General features: G+C 37.9%; 2 protein-coding genes and 1 long non-coding RNA gene across 5 annotated transcripts; 2 read left to right on the top strand and 1 right to left on the bottom strand.

Moving 5' to 3' along the window:
• Positions 1–727: 727 nt before the first annotated feature.
• Positions 728–2,965, top strand: LOC122980754. Its single transcript, XR_006403079.1, has 2 exons — positions 728–1,501; positions 1,539–2,965. It is a non-coding gene; the product is annotated as an uncharacterized LOC122980754 (long non-coding RNA).
• Positions 1,551–22,739, bottom strand: ergic3 (ERGIC and golgi 3). 3 transcript variants are annotated; one of them, XM_044349064.1, is made up of 14 exons: positions 22,549–22,739; positions 19,053–19,123; positions 17,311–17,398; positions 17,092–17,211; positions 16,662–16,758; positions 16,382–16,547; positions 15,594–15,651; positions 12,920–12,934; positions 11,466–11,497; positions 11,218–11,314; positions 7,126–7,190; positions 6,701–6,837; positions 6,141–6,196; positions 1,551–6,021 (listed from the first exon to the last, which is right to left on the bottom strand). In XM_044349064.1, exons 1-14 carry the CDS (start codon positions 22,634–22,636, stop codon positions 5,942–5,944), a joined length of 1,170 nt encoding a protein of 389 aa, XP_044204999.1. In that variant the 5' UTR covers positions 22,637–22,739; the 3' UTR covers positions 1,551–5,941. The 3 variants fall into 3 exon arrangements, with proteins under 3 accessions (XP_044204999.1, XP_044205001.1, XP_044205000.1); XM_044349066.1 differs by lacking the exon at positions 22,549–22,739 and adding an exon at positions 21,942–22,238; XM_044349065.1 differs by lacking the exon at positions 12,920–12,934 and having other exon boundaries at positions 22,549–22,732.
• On the top strand, positions 8,034–10,565 carry romo1 (reactive oxygen species modulator 1). The gene is made up of 3 exons (XM_044349068.1): positions 8,034–8,169; positions 9,542–9,672; positions 10,301–10,565. Exons 2-3 carry the CDS (start codon positions 9,542–9,544, stop codon positions 10,407–10,409), a joined length of 240 nt encoding a protein of 79 aa, XP_044205003.1. The 5' UTR covers positions 8,034–8,169; the 3' UTR covers positions 10,410–10,565.
• Positions 22,740–23,699: the final 960 nt, after the last annotated feature.

Below are 23,699 nucleotides of genomic sequence, written 5' to 3'. Positions count from 1 at the left end.
TCCACTCGCATATTTCTGATCTGATTTCATCTCGAACATGTGCAGATGTATTTAAGAAAATTCGAGTAAACGAGAAAAAGAAGTGAAATCCTACTACTGCTGTTTGTTTACGGAGCCCATTGAAGCTTCTGGAAGCCAACCAATCAGAGCAGAGTGGGTCTTAAAGAGACAGGAGCTAAAACAGCCTGTTTCAGACAGAGGCTGAACTGAGCGGCTGCATAAAGGACCAGTATAACATAAATAAGCAGTTTTCTGAACTATAAATCATGCAAATATATTCCACTCGAGCCCTAGAATACAATATATAGACCTGGAAATCTGCATATGTGCCCTTTAAAGGGGAACTCCGCTGATTTTCACATGTCAAAGTCATTTTACTGCTGCTTTTATTTTGACAACTACTCTTTTATTTTGCAAAAGTAAGACAATATCATATCTTGTCCACAGACAGCAGCTTTATGCCCACTGATTCTGATTGCTAATTTCTAGAAATTCTTCCATATTCTTGGACAAGGATATAAAAATATTAAAACCATTTTCTTTTAATGTATACTACACACACACACACACACACACACACACACGCACGCACGCACGCACGCACGCATAGACACGAGAGGAGGCAGACAGTGGAGGCTGGTGTATTCAACATTTATTTTCTGTCATTTTAAAAACTGTTTGAGGACAATCAAAATATAAATACATTTCTCTCTCACACTCATTCACACATACACACTGGCATCAGAACACATTCGCGCACACACACACACACACACATACACACACACACATACACACACATACATACACACAACCCCTGCCCCTGATTTAGATGTTAAAAGGTGCAACGACCAACCATCAACAACTGAATCATCAGGAACTTTCATGATCAAACTGCATCATCCAGACTTCAGAAGCTATTTAAAAAAAAAAAAAAACACAGAGAGAGAAGAAATATCGGACAATTTTGATACTTATGATCATCAAAGTGTCTCTTTACAGCCGTAATACTCATCGATATTTGCTGCAACCTGCCGCAGTCACATGAGCTTCAATCTTAAGTCAGATTCACACTGAAACATTCACATTCTGGATCAACTTTTGTTTTTGTTTTTTGATCATCATGATGTTAACCATATCTCTTACCACATACTGTATCTTACTGTAAACTGAGTGAATCTGGAGAAGTGTCAAACAGAAGGTGAGTGTTATTAAAAACATTTTAAAAAAAAAGAGGTTTGGCCCAGTGCTGCAAGGTCTGACTGTCTGAAGCGTCTTGAGATTGTATACTTGAAGTGATATATTTGATTAAATATGTGTCATGTTACTGGGACAGGAAGTGATACATTTCATGATTCTAGTTTTTTTTTCTGGGACAAACAAGAAACAGAAGAAGCAGTGATTTCTGCCACAGTTAAAAAAAAAAAAACATACAGAAACTGAAAAAACTTGAACAGAAACACCAACCAGTGTTTCAATCATTTTCTAAGACACATCTTTTGTTATTTGGACATTTGTGATTGCGGTTGTTAGCAAAGTCAGCCGAGACCTCACAGGACCGCTGTAATCATCAGCTGAATTATTCAACAACAATTTTGTCAATTAACTGTCATTTATCAAGCAACAATGTCAAAATTCTTTAGTTCCAGTTTCTAAAAATGTGACAATTTGCTGCTTTTCTCTGTTTTAAATCACTGTAGATGGAATATTTTTGGGTTTTGGACTGTTGGTCAGACAAAAGAAAACATCTCAAGCTGTCACCTCGGACTCTGGGACCTTGTGAGAGGCTTTTTTTCCCCCCAATATTATCTGATATTTTATAGACCAGATTATTAACTCGGTAAAAAATAATGGATTCATGCACACTGAAAATAACTTGCAGCCCTATTTGTTTCCCTGCAGACTAATAAAAAGCAAAGCACCTGTGGCATTTGGCATAAACAGGATGACATTGTGGGACTCTGAGCAAGAGTGAAGCAATCAGCATCTGGAGGTTGTGAAAGGTTAAACTAACTGTGTCAGAGTTGAGGTCCAGCGACTCATCGGGCAGCAAGCCTTTTGGATTTTGAAGTTCTTCCTCAAACGCACCACAAAATTGAGTTTTGCTTTGCGATGTTACCACATAAAAACCTACTGTTGGCAAAAAAAAATAAAGATAACTGACTGCTGGATCACAATCTGAGGAAAGTTTGATGGATTTTCTTAACATAAGGAAATAAAAGTGGTCATCAGTGACGTTAACTTTGCCCGATTTGTAGGTCATGGGTCAAAACAAGCGAAACCATCGGTGTGGTCCTTTCAGAAAGGTTCCTTTTTAACCGACGGTCTCACCCCTACTGGATGTGTTTCTGTCAGTTTAACACCCAGACAGTCGGAATCGGCTAAAAATAACCGAGCAGAGGATCAAACTGACAGAAACATCTGGATCTCATATGGTGACTCGACATGTGAGTCAGGAATAAAGTCAGAATCGACCCAACGTTTACACACTGTCTTATTGTGGTCTGGGAGCTTCCTGCCACCTCCCTGCCAGCTCTGTCATTTACTGACTGAAGTTTTTTGGTTGGGAATAAGACACAAGGCTTCAACAGGAGGAGGAGGAGGAGGAGGAGGATCGTTGTGTGAAGCTACTGGCTGTATTAATATCCTTTCCAACTGTCACAGACCAAATTTAAAAACAAAAAGTAAATGTATTGTTTTACAGCAGTCTAACAGGGCAGATTGTGTTACAATATTCCACAGAAAGTTAATAAAAAAAAGAAAGAAACAAAAGCAGTACAGAAGCAGCCCTTTTCCCTACATTTACAAAAAACGGACTTGAGTGAGTTTGAACACTGGCACAGTGCAGTACGACACTCTTATCTGGTGGGGTTCCTATAATGTTTAGTTTTCTTCCCTTGTCTGAGGCAGTGGTGGATGTGTCTGTACAGTATTTACACTCCTGAATACAAAAACAAAACAAAAACAAGAGGTAAAAATCATATGAAGAGTTCATTTCCAAACTGGCTGCATGATCATGATGAGGGAGAAGTCAGGTGGGAGTCAGGCGTCGTTCCACAAACAGACCTGAATTAGTTGAAATTTCATGGTGGCGATGATTTAATTTGGAAAGAAACTCTTCATTTTTATTGACTTGAATGATTTAAATCTAGAGGTGAGGAAGGATGCAGAGCAGAGAGGAGAGGCAGCGAGCAGTCTGAAAATCGTGTCACTGAAATCACAGGAAGCTGCAGTGATTTTTCCTGGCTGTGGTTCCTTCTTCTTACATTCTCAGTCCCACCCACGGAGCTCAAGTTAAATTCGGGGGGGACAAAAGAAACCGAACCGCATGCCACAAGATTTTGGCTGCGGCTCGTCAAGTTTTCCCTCATCTGCCATTTAAACGCTGAAGAAAACTGTCTGTTCTCTGAAGGAATTTGGCTTCATTCACACTGCAGGGCCTCCTCCGCGCCATGATTCTCAACTTTTTGTCGTTTATTTAGTCCTAAAATCTTTTTTAAAGCCACTATGTGTAAGATTTGAGAGCGTGGTAGTTTCGACATAGACGCTGTGGTAGACAAACATTAACCTCGTTCCATATCTCTGAATCAGCGCGTGAGTTTAACGCTTCAAACATGTCCGGTGTCGTGTCTGCTGACGGCTGTTTTCCCCACTTGGCATAAGAACCGAGCCAATCAGAGTTTTTGCAGGTTGGATCGAGGACGGGAACGTTATCTTCCTGTGCCAGAGCCGGAAAAATTGGCATGAAAACAGGTTTTCATAAGAAATATCTCCCGGCTGCATGAGAACGACACACCTATTGTTATTACTGGTACTCATTAAATTACAGAAATAACAAGTCTTAAATTGATTTATTCATTCATTGTGAAGAATTTTAAGTTAACTGCTCCTAGAAACCTGCTGCCACAGCGTTCGTGACTGAAGATGATGAGTTTATGAGGAGGTTCATGACAAGATTCATGAAAATAAAGCAGCGGTGCTGCATCGCCATCATGTGTTTAATGAGTCTGACTATTGTTTAAACCGTCATTTAGTGACTACACTGATAACAAGATGAGATGTGTAAGGATCTGTCTGATTCAACTCAGCAAGTGACTGATTGATCGATCACAACGTTCATTCATGATTCTGATTCATTTCAGAGCAACGTCGGGGAAAAAAGAAAACCTTCTGAAATAGATCGACCAATCAGTGACAACTGAGCGCTGATGTGTAAGAAAAAAATTCACCAGGCTGAGTTTAGTTTTTACCCAATTGAGTCTGTATTGAGTTAAGATTAGTTTGTATTGACAGACTTGTATCATCAATGCCTGTGATCAGACGAACACGCACCCCTGACCCCTGACCCGAGGACACGGAGATGAACGGACTGAAAGGAACGTAGACCGCACTGCCTCCATCATCTTCCTACAGAATCTATCGATCAGATAAAAATCCTACACATAGTGGCTTTAAATCAAGAGACACGATTATCGGCTTTCAAAAGAAAATCAGCTTGTCTCAAGTATTTTTTTTATACAGAAAGTCTTTAAGGGAACAGGTCACCCAAAATGTTTTTGTTTCTTTTTTTTTTTTTTTTATAAACTACTCACAACTTGAGGCCTGAAGTACCAGATGTATTTTTATCACATTCATTGAGAGCAAAGCTTTAAATAGTAGAAGTGAAGGTTTCTCATATGTTTATCAATGACCCAGTTTCACAACAGCAACATGAAATATCTCAAGCTAATCGTTTAGCATTCCTGCTCATCTTTAAACGAGGCTCTTTTGCTTTGTGATTTGAATTTAATTAAATATCACTGATGTTTAAATAAATCCCCGACTCGTCTAAAAAACAGACATAATGTGGAGAGAACTTATCAGGCTTGTGATATTCTGTATTTTTCTTACTGTCCACAAATCCCATTAAAATCCCGTCTCTCTCTCTCTAAAATTTTAATCAAAAGGTGCTCTAGTGAGTATTTCTGGTAGCAGGGAGGTGTGTGTGTGTGATTGAGCCAAAATAAACTACAGTGTGTGTGTTCCTGGTAATGAAGGAACATGTCACCCAGTGCAGCTGTGTGGCTCATTGATGAGTTTTTAATAGTTTTTTTTTAGAAAACAATGGAGCTCTATGGCACAGAGGAATAAGATAAGATCAGGCTTTGATTACACACATAATAATTCTTAGTAGATCAGTACATTATTGGTTTTGGTCTTTTTTGGGGATTTGTTGACATTAAGAACAATACATTTGTGATGCAAAATCACTTTCTTGTGATCGGGAGAAAACATTTGGGTTTTCTGTGATTCAGCGTACAGAGATGCAGGTGCGAGCTTGTTTTCATCCATCAGTCCAGGTTAAATAGGTGAGTGACTGATAAGGAAACTAAACATTTTTTTTGGGCGAAATATTCCTTTAAAAAAGTCTCCAAGCTCTCTCTTCCTCACCCCTCTAGACAAAGGGCTCGACCGCGGATCCTCTAGCGAAGAGCGAGCCGAGTGTGGACCAGCGCTGAAGCAGGACGTAAACAGGATGGAGGGAAGGGAGTTCCCTTTTTCCATGAAGAAGAAATCTGGAGGCTGGGTCTGCATCGATGAGGCGTCCTTCTTCTCCGCTTGAGTTCGATCATAAAAAAAAGTTTGATTCTCCTGTTGGCGTTGAATTTAACAATGGAGAGGAAAATTCAAAAAAAACGGCCCAGAAGTTCCTCTCCAGTGCTTTTCCAGAAGAAAAAGAGAGACAGAGGACTTAAAAAACTTGGCTGATTTAAAACCTCTCTTCCTCTCTCTCTGTATTTCTCTCGCTCGATCTGACACCAGACAAAAAAAGACGGAGGGGACGACGAAAACTCGCTCGCTTCTGTTTCCGAACTTCACCCTCTACCTGTCTGTCCCTCGTCTTTCCGTCATCCGTGTCTTGGTCTGTGTTGCACCGTGGAGGCCAGCAGGGGGGGCGCTGTTAAGAGGCCTTGCCCAGCTCTATCTTCTTCTGGATGGCACGAGCCGAGTGGTAGATGAGCGAGTCGATCAAACCCGCCACTGCAGGCGTCGAGCAGACGGGGGAGGAAAAAAAAAAAAAAAAAAACAGAGAGTCAGACTGAATTTTCATTTAACACGGCATTAATCGACACGTGTACGTGCTCGGCGGAGGGACTGACCTGTAAATACACCGCCGATGATGGCGCAAACACCTGTTAGGAAGTGTGTGAACGATCTGGACAGAGAGAAATAGAGAGAGAGAGAGAGGGATGATGATTTTCACTAGAATTTTAGCGTGATTATATGACCGTCCTGTTATTGTTCAGCAAAATCCTGTTTGCCGACCCTTTATATTTTTAATTGGTTCCCTAGGAATCGTAAATTTTAAGTTTTCTATTGTAATATAACAATGGGACAGAGGTCATTTGCCACTTTGTGACGCATACTGATGTTATAAAAATACTGTCACTAATGTTGTGTTAAATATTTAAACCATAATGCCCTGCTCCGACCCACCTGTACGTCCAGCAGAGTTGAGGAGATTAAATACAGAAGCAGTGAACAATTGTGTAAAAAAAAAGGCTACTAAACGCTCACTACCACAGATTACTGTGACATTATGTGATAGATTTGTGGTTAATGGGTTCAAATATTCAAAACTAAAGATTAACTGAAGCCAAAAGATGATTTAAATAAGAGGACAATAAAGTTTGAAGTGTGCTGTAACAGAGTCTCCCACCTGTGTTTCTCTGTGAATTTAACCATCATAGGTGACAGCTCATATAAAACAAAGACGCCCGGCAGCCCCTGGTCTCCTATTAGCCCGTTGGCAACTTTTTCATGCCTGGTGACTGAGAACTGGTTGGATTTGACCACCTGCGAAAACAAAACGACAACATTAATCTTCTTGTTTAGGCTCATATGTTCACAGGCTAACGCTGGATTTAACTGATGCAGCTTTAAAGTAAAAAGTTCAAGATAGTTGGAAATCATGTTAAGACGTAAAAAGATGCTTAAAGTTTGTTGTGGTGTAGAGAAACAGATTTTTATGAGAAAATAAATGCAACACTTCTAACGTGAATGTTTGTACTTCAACATCTCTGATTTGTAAAACGAACAAAAGAAGTGAATTTGAAACACAAACATGAATAATATTAGACTCACCTCTCCATCAGTTTTCATGTAGATGGTGGGAACGATTTTCACAAAATACTGGTACATCATTGAAGCTGTGGTGAGAAAAAGAAAATCCTTTTTAAACTAAAATATGAATGCAGACACACAATTCAACATATAAAAGAAAGAAAAAGACAATCTGTTGACCCTAAAATGTTTCAATATTTAGGTTGTTAAAAGTTGTATTGAGTCTATTGACTTTTAGTACACAAAATTATTAAATGAACCTAATAATTCCCTCCTCTCTCAGTGAAAATGAGCCAAACAGAAAAGCATTTCCTGCCGGAGTTATGCAATTGCTCAAGCTCTTGAGTAACATCGTGAGATACACAACAATATGAGGTCCAGTCAGACTGATCTTACATTTTCTGATGTATCTGATACTTAAAAAAGTGCATTACATTCACCAATAAAAAAATAAAAATGAAAAAAGTCGGTAGCCTTATCTCATAATTACAATTATGAGATAGTTAGTCATAATTATGAGTTACATAAGTCCTAATTATGAGATAATGACTTTTTTCATGGGTGAATGCATTACTCTTCTGTAGATACTGAACATATCCTGAATATAAAGATAATACATTCAAGTTTTCCAACATTTTCTCACACTGTGACCAACACTGGGAGGCTGAGAGAGAATAAGTTTTGTATTTGAAGAGGATTATTTTTGGCTGGTGACAGGAACAAACTTACAGGAGTGTAAAAAACGATTTATGTCTCAAAATCCGAGGTGCTATGTGTTTGACTATATTTTGAAAACCTGAGACAGCTTATGAAAACAGGTCTTGAAACGACTGAATTACTCCAATATAAATAAGACTAGTAATAAATGAGCCATGGGTCGGCGCTGTTCATCTTCTCCTCCGAGTTATTTCCCCTCTTTATTCGCTTCCTCTGTCAGTTTCTCCTTCCTCTGTCCGGTTATGGAGCTCTGCTAGAAAGACATTTAAACGCCGCTGCGCCTCAAAACACGATAAACCTCCAGTTAGGAACCAGAAAACCAGCTTTATTTTAAACACATAGTTCAAGGTAAGGTCGATTTCAGACTAATTGTTTATAATGGTTTGGGGAAAACTACAATTTGTCGATGAAAACGTGCCGTGTTTATCTGTCAAGGCCACAGGTGACGTTAGCTAGCTAGTCGGCATGCTAAGCTAGCACAACAAACCCTCCGGAGGGGTAAAGAGTTTATTTTACAGATTTAATGTTATTTTATGGTCACTGTTTGAAGCCAACAGAAAGCCATAGCTGTTTGCTATTTCGTCTTTCATTAAAACAATCTGGAAACTGCATTTATTAACACAAGAGGGCTCGCTAACGTTGGCCTAGCTAGCAGATTAACCTGCACACTTGGCAACAAGTTAATGATTAAACAGAGACAATTAACTTTAACCAGCAGCTAAACAACCAGGTGTCTTTAATTTAGATAAAGACGCTAATAGATCGGATTAACTGCTGGTTAAAAGGTCAGCAGGAATGGATTAGAGAAAAACAAATTGTTCAGTGTAGTAAAGTACTGGCTAGCAGAAAACTAGATACACATGATAAATGTCTGATTTTTTTTTCAACGCTTTATGAACACGTTGAAGAAATGTTAATATGCACACTGTAAACATTTAGTTTGGTTGTGGTGGTTGTAATTGGCATTTTAAAGTCATAGTTTGACATCCAACAGTACAAGTACTGTATAATATCCTGTTAATATACAAGAAACCAACACATTCAACTGTTTTATACCATCTGCAACAGCAGTATAGTATAAAGTTTTATATAAAGTACACACTGTAGACTGTTAGTATGTAATATGGAATTGGGACATGATGGCATATGTCGTCTTCAATGTTATATATACTGTGGGGCGGACATGACTGGATTAACCTGCTTGGGGGAACTCCAAGGCAAACATCTGTTTACAGTATTTATGTTGGAGTATTACATGGCCCCATGTTTGCTGTGTGGTAACTTGATTAAATACATGTAGGAACAATGTCGGCTATAAAAATGAAGGTCTTACAGCTAGACCTTGACACTGACATTGACATAGACATAGTGAACAGGGGGCTTTGGGGGCCCTGGAGGGGATTGAGGATTGAACCTGACAACTAATGATGATCCTCTGAAGCTTATTACTGCCTCTGTGAGCTGTTTACTCTGGTGGTTGTTGTCTTTTGTTATCTGGTAATGAAGCTATGAACAATTATAAATCAAGGGTCTGTGCACTAATATCTGTGAATAGAGCCAGTTATAAGATAGACTGGGTCAGGATGTGATTTTGGGAACCTTCAGACCTGCTCAATGTTTTGCTCCTGCTATCAGATCCAACTGTGTGTCTTACTGAAAACAGTCTACAGATCCTTCCACCTCATATCTAACCCGTCTCCTGTCTGTCTTTCCTCTCCAGATGCCGGTGGCTGTAGGTCCTTATGGCCAGACCCAGCCCAGCTGTTTTGACCGGGTCAAAATGGGCTTCATGATGGGGTTTGCAGTAGGAATGGCTGCTGGTGCCATGTTTGGCACTTTCTCCTGTCTCAGGTAAATGAAACAAATGGGTTGACTTACTTTTCATTAACACCAGCAGTGATATACTTAACGAGCGGACCAATTAACCTGCCATACTCTCGCCCCCAAACATTCTGAATAGAAGATTCGCCTTTTTTATACTCATGAAAAAGCATTCCTCTAAAAGCTGATTGTTACATTCCTAATAGTGACAGCCACTGCCAACCTTTTAAATAACTCATTTGTGACTTTCACCAGGCTCATTGTTCCGAACTGTCGGCTCATTTTGGGGGTTGGTGGATTAATTATTCTCCCTTTTCTGCCAAATACAGCAAGATACCAAGCACAACTTCTCTTTTCGCGTCATTTCTTCTCAGTGACTTTACTGTAAAAACATTTGAAAAGCAGATTAATGTGACCCTGCCCTTCCTCTCAACAGCTATCAGCTGTTAGTGGCTCAGTGAGTTGAGTCACTCTGTGTGGTCAGGGATGTGATTTACATGTCTGTTTCCTGTAACCTAATATTTATCAGACATAGTGTTATCAAACAGTCAGCTATAGAGTCACAGTCAGCAAAGGACGTCTATGAACAATCTGAATGTGCACCATGATAACAGTGAAAGTAAGCTTGCATCATCATAAAATTCCCTTCTCTTTCCAGGATCGGCATGCGCGGCAGGGAGCTAATGGGAGGAGTAGGGAAGACCATGATGCAGAGCGGAGGGACGTTCGGCACGTTCATGGCCATCGGTATGGGCATCCGCTGCTGAGGAAGACGAGGAACGACCTCCTCCGCCTCCTCACGACTATACACCCACGGGACTTTTCCGATAACCGCAACCACGATTCTCTGTCCGCTCGATGCTGTCACACTCTCAACCTGCAGTCTAGTTTTGTCAATAAAAAGTTCAGATTTGTCAAATGGTTTTCAGAGTGAATGCGTTATACTTTCTGATGCTGCCGACGTCCTGCTCTGAAGGAAAAATTCCACGTGCAGATGAGGATGTTTTGGTTTTACATGTAGGAGGGGAGTGCAATAATAGTGGCGGGAAGAGACGGCATAAAAAAATAAAGCAAGTTCCTCTCCTTAATGAAACCCTATCATGTAGCTGCATTGCATTCTGGTCTGTTAGTGTGGGTACTGAAACTAGCCTCTTGTTCTGTATGTTTTTTTTCTTTTTGTACATTGGTGTAAAATGCAGTTAAATCATTTTGAGGGTTTGACAAGGAAAGTTTAGTCCAGATGTACAACAGCTGCATAATAAAGACTGTAAAAATCTGCAATGAAATCTGGTTTTCTGAAAGAATTTCTGATATCAGCGGGGAGTTATGGAGTATTCCTTATGTGTGAAGCGGACGCAGACAGTGTGCATGTCTTAATTTCAGGGTGGCCGCATTGCATACCTGAGCAGATCACAACATTTACGCTACCCAGATGTGAAAAGTATCATTTAAGCTTAACTGCTGTTTGACAGGCTTTAGGCTTTTGAATACTAAATGTTAGTGTTACACAACTATTTATTGTGTGATTCCTACCGGCATCATACGGAAAAACACGAACACCATGATGTCACTGACCTTGTGGCGCTGTGACGTCTGTCCCGTCCAGAGGGTTCACGATGCCGGGGTAATCTTTACCGAACGACAGGTGTTTTATCAGATGGGTCATGTTTATCTGCAGGACAACAGATGATAGACTTCTTAGACTTCTTGATGCACTTAATTACTTATTATTGTACTTATTAATCCAATCAGTCACAAAATGTTGTGAAAATAAGTAAGAACTCAAAACATGCAAAAATAATAATAATAGTTGTGTTACTTACATTGTCCAAGCCAAAACTCTGCAGGTCGTGAACTGCAAACACAAAACACATCACATTACTTCATGTGTTACAGTTTTAAGTTAAGAGAGTGAAATATGTATGTGAAGTTACAGATCTGTCAGAAAAGTGAGTTATTGATCAGGTTGGGAATGTTTACTGCCCTCGTGACGGTGATTCAGTTAAATCTGATTAGTTTATACATGAAAGGAAGCAAATGAAGCAGATACCGACAGTCACACACAAGTTGTTCAGAGTTAGTAACTGCGTGTCACATCTCTCCTCAGGGTGATGTGACCTTTGACCTTGATGGCCTTATAACTATAGCTGTTCACAAATATGAGCACGAGAGATCTTTATCCATATGATTCTGTAAATAAAAAATATTATCCTTTTTGGTAAGGGCTTGAGTCCAGCTTTAAGTAACTTCAGTTTCAGTTTGTTCTTTTTCTTTTTCCGTAATTGGTTACAGATGCAAACTGCACAAAAAAAAATCTGTCCAAATGACAAAAAATTGTTCAGATTTTTTATCAGGATTAAGATGCCTAATGTAACTTTAGAAGCTGTGGTTAAGTGTGTCGGCTAAATAACTGTAAGAGGCCATCCGCAGGTCTGCTGAGAGGTTGGAGTTGAATGAATGAATGAATGAACAGCCTCATTGGCTTGTTTGTTAACCTGTTGGAAAGTACTGAAAATACACAGCAACAAAGCAGCAGCTTCTTAATGTTCACAAAGCAAATTTTCAGTCTGTTTAGGATAAAACTTTAGCCAGAAATAATGAACATACCAGCCTCCCAACGGAGACACAAATACAGTTCTGGTGTCAGTATTCACCAAGTTCCAAACAACTTCATGGTAAGTTCCCACTATGACAAGTCGGTCTTCAATCTCAACATTTCTAACTGATTTTTGGATTTAATGTGACCATATTTGCTCATTTGCATAATGGTGCATCATGTCAGCTGTCTTCAGCCCTTTGTGATTTTTTGCCCAGTCACATGCTGATACCATAGTCATATTTTGGCACATTTACTGGTTTAATGTATAGAATGTGTTGAGAATTATTATGTATTTAGTCGTATTTGGGATACTTTAATATTTGAGGACTGCTTGCGAGAATGAAAAAAAAAATAGATTTGTTAATTTAATAACAAAACATTATTTTAAAAAGATCATTTTAATAAATACTGTGAACTGGCTTCATCCTTTACTTGAATGCAACATTTTTTAATGAAGTCCTGCATCTGCTTCCAATGTAAAAATAAAAAAAAAGCCTAAAGCTTAAAGATGTTTTCACTTCATATTAAAAAAAAAAAAAAAAGAAGTGTCCTTGCAGTACTTTCCCACATATCAAAACACGTGTCAGTTCACTGGAATGAGGCTGTTCTTAAGTTCAGTTAAGTTTGCCAAAAGATGTTTATAAAATAAAAAAAATCTGCAAAGAAAGATGGACTTACTTTCCACAGCGTGCACTGCAGAAAGAAGAGAGAAGAGTCACTATAATGATGCAGGTAGACAACAAACCATTTAATGTATGTGTGTGTGAGGGGGCTGCACAACACTGACACAATGTTTGTTTTTTTTAATATTTTGCATGCTCCATATTTTTTATTTTTTAACAAATCTAATTCTATGAGGACATGCATGGTGATGCATAAGGAAACAGCCTTTTAAGACTTACCTTAGGGGTGAGAATGAGGCTTTTGTGCTCATGATTTGCTCGGTATCAAAGTATTAAAAGCTCAACTCCAATATACAGTTTGATTTATAAGCCAAAGATTTTACGTAACGGCAGAATATCTCATTGAGGAGGATTATATTTCTGACAAAAAAAAAAAAAAAAAAAAAAAAAAAAAAGCTTGAGCCTCTTATGATTTAGAAAATCTGTATAACTTCTGTCAGAGTAATCGTGCAGCCCCAGACACATGAAGCAGTGTTTAATTTCAGGTAAGTCCGGGCTAAAAAAAGGGGGGGTTTGGGACACATTAAGGGTGAGGCTGATTAATCTCACATGACAGCCTCATCAACAGTCAAAACCTCAGTGATTCTTGTCTCTTGTTTCTGCTGCTAAACATTCACATGTTACACCAAACAAATCTTAAATACATTCAACCGGATTATTTTTCTTTCACATCAAGGAGGCGGAGACCAGAGCATGCTGATGTGTTCAAGGTAGGAAACTGACAGCAACAGTGAAGCACGCAGCTTAAACTCCAGCTGCTTTTCATTGTTTTATTAACCTGCCAATTTTGCATCACAGCACATTATTACCGATTGATGCGGACATACCTGAAGAGTTTTCTCTATTTTAGCAGCCAGCTATCTTTCCGCTCAGTAAAGAGGAAGCCTAGAGAAAATGTGCTGAGTTTCCCTTTTTTTGTCTGAAAATGTGGTGGCTGGTTGCTGTCGATTTCCTGCTCTTGATTCATGTACAGATGATAGAAACCTTTTTATCTGGCAGGCATGACAGTCTAGACCAAACTTGACACACAATGATGGCAGAGCAAAAGTCAGCAACGGCAGTCAGAGGAAGAAAAGAAATGTACAATAAAAATTTAGACGAATGCAGAGGAAAAGCAAAAAAATAGAGGTGAGGAAATGGTGCTTTTTGCAGAAGTAGACTGATACAGTACATGATGAGGTGTTTGATAATGTATCAGGCAAAAACGTCATAAAAAAAACAAAAAAAAATCTGCCAGTCAAAGCAGACGGCATCTGCAAAAGAGCATCATCTATTTGGTGTCAGTGTAGAGTCACAGATTTTTGTCAGTTTCTCGCTCTGATGAACAAACAATTCTTGACAGAAACACTGAACTCTAGAAACTGGCTGGTTTAGCATCTTCCCAGTCACAGAGAAGTTATGTGTCTCTCAAAAACCAAAGACAGCAAACTTTTATTTTCAATGAATTACTAATAAAACATGCAGCTACATAGATGAGAAGAGTAGGACAAAATAAAGAGGATCAGTCTAGATCGTTGCATGTATTTTGCATACCCAGTATTAGTGGAGCATATTGAAGTTCTGGTTTAGATAACTTGAGACTAAACCAGAGCTGGTTATCGATGACTCAAGAGGGTGAAACTGTATGACAGACCAGCTGACTGCAGGGTTGCACAGGTTTAACTACAATACTTTATTCTATATTAAACATCTTTATCATTAAACTACAATTGTTTAAATGTTGACAATATGCCAACATGTTTAGTTCCCAAATATTATGCATATGCAATCAGAAGTGACTGTGCAGCCCTGAGCTGTGATACATGAGTGATTGTGGACGTATGGCTGAATGTAGAAGGATGATGGATGGAAGGATGAGACAGATAAACATACATACCAGTCAAAGCTTTCTGAACACCTTTTATTATGACATTTTGGATCAAAGTTATGCACTCATCACGAATTAGAGATGAAATATTAGTTGGGAAAAGGTAAAAGTGAACTGATGTGTTTTGTCCTACGATTGTTGGATGGTAAAGTCGACATGAAGAGAGCTGAAATCTTCTCTTTTTCAGTAACACGCATCTAACAAAGATATTTCCACTGCCAGCTGCTCTGTATCACATTAAATGAAAGAACTCGTTTTGTCAGTTGTTAATGAAGAACAGTTTTGTGTCATCTGTTCTATATTTAGATATTTCTCTTTTTCCCACTCAGTTTTCATAAGCCGCTGAAACCTCATGTTGAGATTTGAGTCTTTTTAATTTGAATCTCAAAGACATACAGTGAGGCGATGAAATACAGCATGGCTACCCTGGACTACTGTGACTGACTGTGTGTTGCTGAAATGGTTTTGATATATGTGTGAAGTGCATCTTAACCTGTAAAGTTCCAACAAACACCTACATATTTTTATTGCAAAGTCTTACATATGAACAGCTCTCTAAATCGGTGCTTTTTTTTTTTTTTTAAAGGTAGTTTGCAAAGAGCTAGCAGCTCAGGCTTTATGAGTTAAACACATGTAGGTAAATGCTGGCATTAAATCAAACAATTAATGAGGGACATACACTGGATGTGCACAAGGGAAACTAACACAGGTGTTCAAAAAGCTTTGAATGGTTATGTGTGTGTGTGTGTGTGTGTGTGTGTGTGTTTGTTTATGAGCAGAGTGAATGGACAGCAGGTCTTACCATGGACGTGAGACTGCTGGAAACTTTTTCCTGGAGCGAAGTGGAAATTTCCAGCCACCTAAAAACACACAGAGTAGGAGTGGGTAAATAAAAATCTGACATCGATATAATACGGCAGAGTATTAGAGCTCCTGACAGGAAAAAAAGACAATACGAACTTTCATGAAAATGAATAAAGGCTTAGTATAATGAGAATTTTTAAAGAGTGTTTAAGTGCTGTATATTGTTTAGCATTTCCTGACAGTCCGCATACACTGAACAGTTACTATTTTTCTTCTTTTTAAGACTTGTGTTTGGACTGAAGTGTCCCTTATGACTGATATGCAGCTCTGGTCTGTGTCTGCAGGCTGTGTCACCTCCATGCCCCCCCCCCAGGCTGTCAGCTGTCAGACTGAGCTTAGATACCAGCAGATCACTCATTGAACACTATACTGCTACAACTGTTATTTATGGCTGCATTATTCTCAAAATATTACAATATCTTCTCATGAGATTATCACATTCTTTTCATATTACAACTAATTCCTGTAAAGTGACTTTATTCTTGCAATATTGTGACTTTTTATAGCAATTTATTAGTTTTTCATGAACTAAAATCTCAATATAAAATTACACAAATGCAATTTTGCTTCTCTGTTCCTCATGTTGGCAAAGGCAGTACATACCACTGATGTCATATGAAAACCTTGTGACTTAAATTTAAAGATATAAACAAGGCTGTTCTGTGAAAAACGTTTCCACCTGACGAAGACCCGAGTGGGATCGAGACGTTGTAAGAAGTTAAGTACCTTGTTGACCTCCAGGAAGCCGTAAACCTGGCAGCCTTCGTTCTTCTGCTCCTGCATCTTTTGTGTGAAGCCCTCCCTCTTACACTGCTCAATGGTGTCAGCGCTCTTGAACGCCCAGCCTCGCCGCCGGTACGCCTCCCGCACGTCGTCACAGGTGTTACAGCATCTACACACACACACACACACAAACAAACAAACAGCGAGTCAAGTAAATATAGGGTTATACGGAAAACAAACAGAGAGAATAAGCTCTGTGTGTGTGTGTGTGTGTGCGTCTTACTTGAGATCATCAGTCTCAGCGCCGTAGCAGCTCTCACATCTATTTGGGTCCAAAGTACTGGGGTCAAACACTTCACCGTCGTCAGCTTTACCAAGTTCTAGACAAGAAAATACAAACAAACATGATTTAATTCAACCTTCCAGTCTAAAACTTCCTGATGCAGACGCTCCACTGAAAATAAAATGCAGCTTTCGACATTCTCCTAGCTTCCTCACAAGCATTAAGCAACATTACAAAATGCTGTGCAGTGTTTTTATTTCATGGATGTCTCACTCGAACTGGCCTTCCTAGATCATATTTCCTCTGCTCACAGTTACTTGTAGCTAGCTGACCACATCAACCTTCACATTTTTTTTTTCCAATTGAATGTTTGCCAGGAGCTATCAATCAGTGTCAGGAGGTTAAAGGTCAGCATAAAGTCAAAGTTTACCATGTTTCTCTGCCTCGTGGGTGACGGGTTTGAGGTCTTTGTCCAGCCGCTGTTTGAACAGGTTGTGTTCAACGTCCAACTGCTGCTCGCCGGCCACGTCCATCGCATCTATACTGAGATCTGAGAGAGAAAAGAAAAGGAGGATTGTTTATAATGAACATGTGTCATCGTTAGCGCGTTAGCTTCGTCAGTCTGCGAGGTAACGTCGGTGGTACTTACAGGCGCAGGGCATGTGAGGGAAAATGATGTCAATGTTGATTTTCAATTTGTCTCCTCGCGATGTGTCGACATACAGCTCAGGGTGGACCTGCAGGGAACAAACAGCACAGACAGATTTTCATTCAGTCATTCAATCGAAACACAATAACACTATGCATGAAATATATAACAGAAGATATTTGAGATATGACAGATCAATGCATCTCCCCTTTAATGATAGTTTGTTTTTTGCACCAAAACAACCAGAAATGAAGGCTGATGTAGTTTTTGTTGGCTGTCAAGTATAATTTCTGCAATTTAGATTGTAAACTAAAATGTCCAAGTTAAAAATCTGAATGCAATTGTCAAAAAACAGGAAAAAACACTCTACTTTCCTTACTATTAATGCTACATTGTGTTCCATTAAACAAAATACATAAACTAACTAGTTTGAATTTTTGTACTTGATTTACATTACTTGGGCAAACAAAATGCTTCAATGTTTAGACCGTCACTAGTTTAAAAGGTCAGCTATCATGATAAAGAACTATGTGACACAATGGACCAGTGTTTCACTGTTACGTGTCCCGGCTTTCAGCAAATAATTCATTGTTTGAGTGATGGGGCTCATCAGACCGGTCTGACAGGAAACACACCTGAGAGCTGAAAGCTGGTTCACGATTACACCAGGCAGCCTGTATGATTATTTAGAGCTGCAACAATTAGTCGATTAATTACTTAATATATAGACAGAAAATTGGCGACTACTTTTATAATCAACAACTTTAATAATCGATGAATCGTTTCAATCATTCTCTGGTTCTCAAATGTGATTAATGAATATTAATAATCAGCTGCTCCTGATCATATATGACAATAAATTGAATATCTTATCATTTTAGACTCTTTAGACTTTATTTAACATTTCATTGACTAAATGATTAATTGAGAAAATAAACTGAAGATTAATCAGTGATGAAAATAATTGTTTGTTGCAGCCCGATATTATTTATTAATTATGTGGCTTTCACTGCTTGAAAAATTAATGAATGCAGTGTTGAGCTTGAAAGTTGATTCTTGATCTTGGAAACAGTTTAATAAAAAGAACACATTAATTTGTGTTTGCCTAAAAGTTGAACTTGAGAAGTTCTAAAAGCTCTCTGAAAAAATGGAAATTTTGAACATTAAAGGGGAAATTCTTGTTTATTTGAACATGATGAATTTCCCGTAAATGTGGCCATTGTGGCTCTACGTGTCTTGCTAATTTTGCTCGCCAGCTCTGACGTATATCAGGGGAAAACTACACAAGCCTCCTGCAGCTTTCCAAACAAACGTGATTTTTATTATATGAATCATTTCAAACATTCATCTCTGAGTCTGAACAAAAGCAAACACAGAAACTATGTACATAGAGATATAAAAGGTTCCGCAACAAATGAGCAAACTACATCTGCAAATGAAGTCAGTGGGATATGGTTGAAAGCTTGTGATCAAGCTAGTAAGTGGACCTTGAGTTGAGACTGTTGTGTCAAATCAATGCAATGTTGACGTCAGTGTTCAAACAGTTCACTGTAACAGATTAATTATTAGTATAATCAATAAATGAGGCTGTGTAGGTATTTTTGTCTGGCTGCAGCAATCAAAGCTGAACTTTTTGGTAGCAAATGAGTTAAACTGCCACTGAGCGAGTCTTTGATTTTATCTCTATTATTCTGCCCACATGAGGGGGATATCAAAGAATCAGGTGATGTGGATGAACTCACCTCTTTAGTGAGATAGTACTGCAGCTCAGAGACAAACAGGATTAACATGATGACGCCGCTGATGAGGGTCACTGCAGAGAGACAAAGGAGGTGTGTGTGTTAGAAAATCACAAGAGTTCTTTTAAATCCTGGTTCACAGAAATAAACTATCTATCTTCCCTCCATAACTTACATCAGCCTGAAATCTATTAATGAAAAACGTGAATTAGAAAACATCAGTTTGTCTTTATTTTATCTGTAGTTTAAGAGTCAAAAAATTGATACTGTCAAGGAAATATAGAGAATTTTATGAAGATGAAAATTCATCATTATGCTAATGTAAATGCTGACATCACTATACACAAACAAATGAACATTAACCTTAGTGTGAGCCGAAAGCTAATCTCAACAGAAAGTTCCTGTGATGTTGGACAGTAAAAGAATGAAAAGGCACAAAATCAACAAAATCACCAATTCAAAAGGGTTACAACTTTATTATTTTCAATGAACTGATTATTCATTTAATCTAGAAAATGTCAAAAAATAGTTTTGGTAATTTTTCAATGACATAAAACACATAATCAACACATCCTTGTATTTAATATGCTGGAAATTAATCATTTAAACAATTATGAGGATAAAATTGAGTGATCATTTGACAAAAAATTTATGTTTAAATATGAATAAGGCTCAAAACCAAAAGATAAAGTTGTCATCCTTCTTGTAAATGCTGACTGAATGTGTCTTTTCTTACTTTCCCGGCATCCGCTTCTTTCTGTTCAATTCAGGAGGGTGTAAAAATCAACTAACAGGCTCTTGAAACCTTTCTGAATTGTGTGATCCATCACAGTGAACTTCAGCTCTGCATTAATGTTTAATTTTAGAGTTCCATTATTGCTACATGGTAATGCAGTTTAAGTCTACATTGATTTAAAACACTACATTACCCTCACAACAATCACATAACTTTGACAAAACAATACAGAAATTTGGCCTCTTCTTGGTTCTTTAAACACAGTTAGAGGTTTGCATTGTTAATCTAAACAGTGTATCGTTACGTTTTAATAAAATGTCCTTAATTTCCGATGACTATTTCTGGATGAATGATTATAAAAAACTGAGCTGTGTTTCAGGAAGGGAGTCTTCTGTGTGGCTGATTTTAATTGTAGAGCCTGGTGCAGAAGACAAAGTTCTTTGTTTGCAATGTAATGTAAGAAGTTGTGTTCTTGTCTATGTTTGACAAATGTTTCACCACTGCAACTGTATTTTGGTGTCTTGTAAGTCCATGTGGGCACTTGTATGTACATGACACAATAACTGACTTGGGCATAAAAGTAACACGTGTTGGCAGTTGAAATCATGATTAGTGCTCATAAGATCGGCCAAGTGTTGATCACATGATTTCATTTATACAAGATAGGCGTGTAGGGCAACCTCCCAGCATGCACTGGGGCAACAGACTCATGAATAGACTCATTTATTTTTATGGGTTTAGTGTTACTCATTATGCTCCACATTGTTTCCACATTTCCATACTGTTATATAAGTAGGTTATACGAGCGAATACTTAAAAATATTCTGGTTATGACATGAAACCCTCATGAACCAGATCTAACATTATTTAATTTTCAGCTGAGTGAGTTCAGTAGTAAAGGTGATTTAATCTATGTGCCTTTAATCTATAATGTCAAACCAATTGATTGTTTCAATTCAAGTATAAACAATCTGTATTTATGATGCATGAGCATTTCATAAATTGTACTGTTCAAATGACAAATCTCCATCATAATGTCATGGTTAAATGTCATGTTTTCTGGTTCCATTGTCTGATAACAGTAATAAGATTTTAGTCTGGATCCTCAATAACCTTAATGTTCTAATGTAAAATCATACTCATATCAACATATTTCATCATACCTCTAAGAAAAGGAGTTATTTATATCTTAAAATTATTCCACATATGGACTTCATCATAAAAAGTCTTGTGTCTTATGACACAGCTAACTAGGGCTGCAACTAACGATTATTGTCATTATATTATTAATCCGACGATTATTTTCTCAAAAAATAGTCATTAGTTGTTCATAAAATATCAGAAAATGGTGAAAAATGTCGATCACTGTTTCCCAAAGCGACATTTTCAAATGTCTCGTTTTGTGCACAACCAAAAGACATTCAGTTTATCGTCATAGAAGACTAAAGAAACCACAACATATTCACATGATTTGAGAGGCTAGAACCAGAGAATTTTTCTTGAAAAAAAAAAAGACTCAAAATGATTAATCTTTTATCAAAATAGTTGGCGATTAATTTAATAGTTGGAAACTAATCGATTAATCGGGGCAGCACTACAGTTAGCTACATAAGCTACGTGTTGCTATGACAACAGCTCCAGACAGAGAACTGAAGAATCCAGACTTGTGACAAATTAAGGGCTGTAACTGACGATTATTTTCATTATCGATTAATCTGAAACTTTAATTATTTCTCGATTAACCGTTTTGTCTATAGCATGTCAGAAAATACTGAAAAAATGTCTGTTATATTTTGCCAGCGGTGCTGAATAAGCTAGCTTCTTCGGGTTAAAGAAGGTGTTGCTATGACAACAGTTCCAGAAAATTTGGAGCCAGCTTTGAAGAACTGAAGAATACAGACTTGTGACAAATTTGGGGCTGTAAATGATGATTATTTTCACTATAAATTAATTTTTAACATTAGATTACTTTCTCGATAACCGTTTTGTCTATAGCATGTCAGAAAATACTGAAAAATGTCTGTTATAATTTGCCAGATGTGACGATTTCTTAAATGTCGTGCTTTGTTTACTAACGGTCAAATAAGTTACTACCCAAAGATATTAGCTAGCTACATTTCTTAACATATAAGTTTAAGAAAAGCATAAATCCTCACATTTTCAAATACTGGAAACAGCAAAAGTTTGGCATTTTGCTTGAATAATAACTGATACGACGTCGACCAGTTGTTGTTGTAGTTTAGTCAAATCGTCAACCGTTCATCACGATATCCACGTAAGTTACAAAGAAACGGTGTGTTCACTGTGATGCAATATACTAACTACACAAGTCATGCAAGTTTCAACATGCTGCCATTTGATGTTCACATCGTACACAAATGAATGGAAACCAACAGCTGCTTTAAAAATGTATGAAATGTGTCCCAAAAATCTGAAACACAGCTGCATGGTTTGTAAAACACAGCAGTAACGTAAAGTCGGAGTTTGTGCTAAAACGTGCAAAATCGCAGCTGTGCTCCTTTTAAAGAGAAGGTTTTTATCACTACTCTTATTGTAACGTTGCTATAATGTTTCATCGTACACGTTTAAGGTGTCCATTCTCCTGCTGTTCAGGTTGTGACAGCGTTATAAGAGTAATGCCATGACTGTAACCTCATATGTTTTATGTATGTGTGTGTAATTTAGAGGAGAAATGAACCAGTTAGCCTTGTTGTTAGCCGTGTCTGAATGGCTGCTGCTCTCTGATGAATTAAAGCCTCTCACCGGTCGCGCCTCCCCACGTCTTCACTCGGAAATCCTCCAGAGTTTTGGGATAAGCGTCAAACTGTTTCAGTTTATTCAACGTGTCCATTTTTGAACCAGAAAACCACCGCTACTACACACAAAATGTTACCGACAGATTCCTGTACTCAAGACACACATCAGTCCTCCGCTTTCACTTCCGGGACACACGCGGGGCACGGCCGGACCAATGAGCAGCGGCCGCGTAATTTTTTCTGTATTTTTTTCCCCTTTTTTTAAGTTTCCTTTGACAAAATTCACCATCACACAGCCGCTGCAAATAACTGTGGATAATTTGTTTTAGTATTGCAAAACAACTGTGGAGTAAATTGTCATGTTTTATTGCTGATCATATCCATCCTCACGTAACATTACTTTGGAAAAATTTACTGTTTGGATTCACTGAATATGACAGGAATCTCTGCTCTCAGTTTTCATTTGTTTATTATTTTTGACCACATTTTATATTTATAAATAAGCAAAAAGCCAAACTTTTCAGAGCTGATTTCTATATCAAACAATATATGTCTTCTATATCTGAATGTACAAACAAAAAGGCTTATAACTCCTTTAAGCTTTAAAAGATAATTCTTTTTCTTTTTCTTTTATTACATTCATTAGTCCCCCTGGTGTATACACAAGTTGCTGTTTATGTGCCATATACTTGTCTGAATAAAGTTCCTGTTAAAAATTTTTTTCCTAAAAAATACAACTGTGGATCAAAGATCTCAAACTGTGCAGTGAATGACATCGTAACAAAGCAACAAAAAAGTGTTTCAGACCGGAAGTGATGATACAAAGCACAAAATAAAAATGTGAAAAGAAATTAGGGAGAAACAAGACCGTAATAATCTAATCAGCATCATGACAGCGAGTGGTTGGAAACAAATTTTTATCCAGGAATCCACAAAAAATAGTGGAAGATGGCTTTAATGTGAATACAGTTGATATGTAAAATTGTAATTACTGTATTTATTTGTTTGAGTTCTGTTAAGTTGCTTAGGTTCTCATTGGTAGATTTTCAACTTTTTCACCCAATATTTATTATGTTTTTTCAATATAAATTCAGTATATTTTTTTAAATACAGGATGAAAATTTAAAAAACAATTGGTAGTCTGAAATTATGAAGAGT

Source organism: Thunnus albacares, chromosome 4 (genome assembly GCF_914725855.1).
Source record: "Thunnus albacares chromosome 4, fThuAlb1.1, whole genome shotgun sequence".
Classification (NCBI taxonomy): domain Eukaryota; kingdom Metazoa; phylum Chordata; class Actinopteri; order Scombriformes; family Scombridae; genus Thunnus; species Thunnus albacares.
This window is presented reverse-complemented; position numbering and strand designations above follow the sequence as displayed.

Coding starts and splice junctions, on each gene's coding strand:
- ergic3 (XM_044349064.1), bottom strand. CDS start 22,636: ATGGACACGTTGAATAAACTGAAACAGTTTGACGCTTATCCCAAAACT. Junction 19,124..22,548: donor GACGTGGGGAGGCGCGACCG/GTGAGAGGCTTT, acceptor GTCTCTCTGCAG/TGACCCTCATCAGCGGCGTC. Junction 17,399..19,052: donor AGTACTATCTCACTAAAGAG/GTGAGTTCATCC, acceptor TGTTCCCTGCAG/GTCCACCCTGAGCTGTATGT.
- romo1 (XM_044349068.1), top strand. CDS start 9,542: ATGCCGGTGGCTGTAGGTCCTTATGGCCAGACCCAGCCCAGCTGTTTT. Junction 9,673..10,300: donor GGCACTTTCTCCTGTCTCAG/GTAAATGAAACA, acceptor TTCTCTTTCCAG/GATCGGCATGCGCGGCAGGG.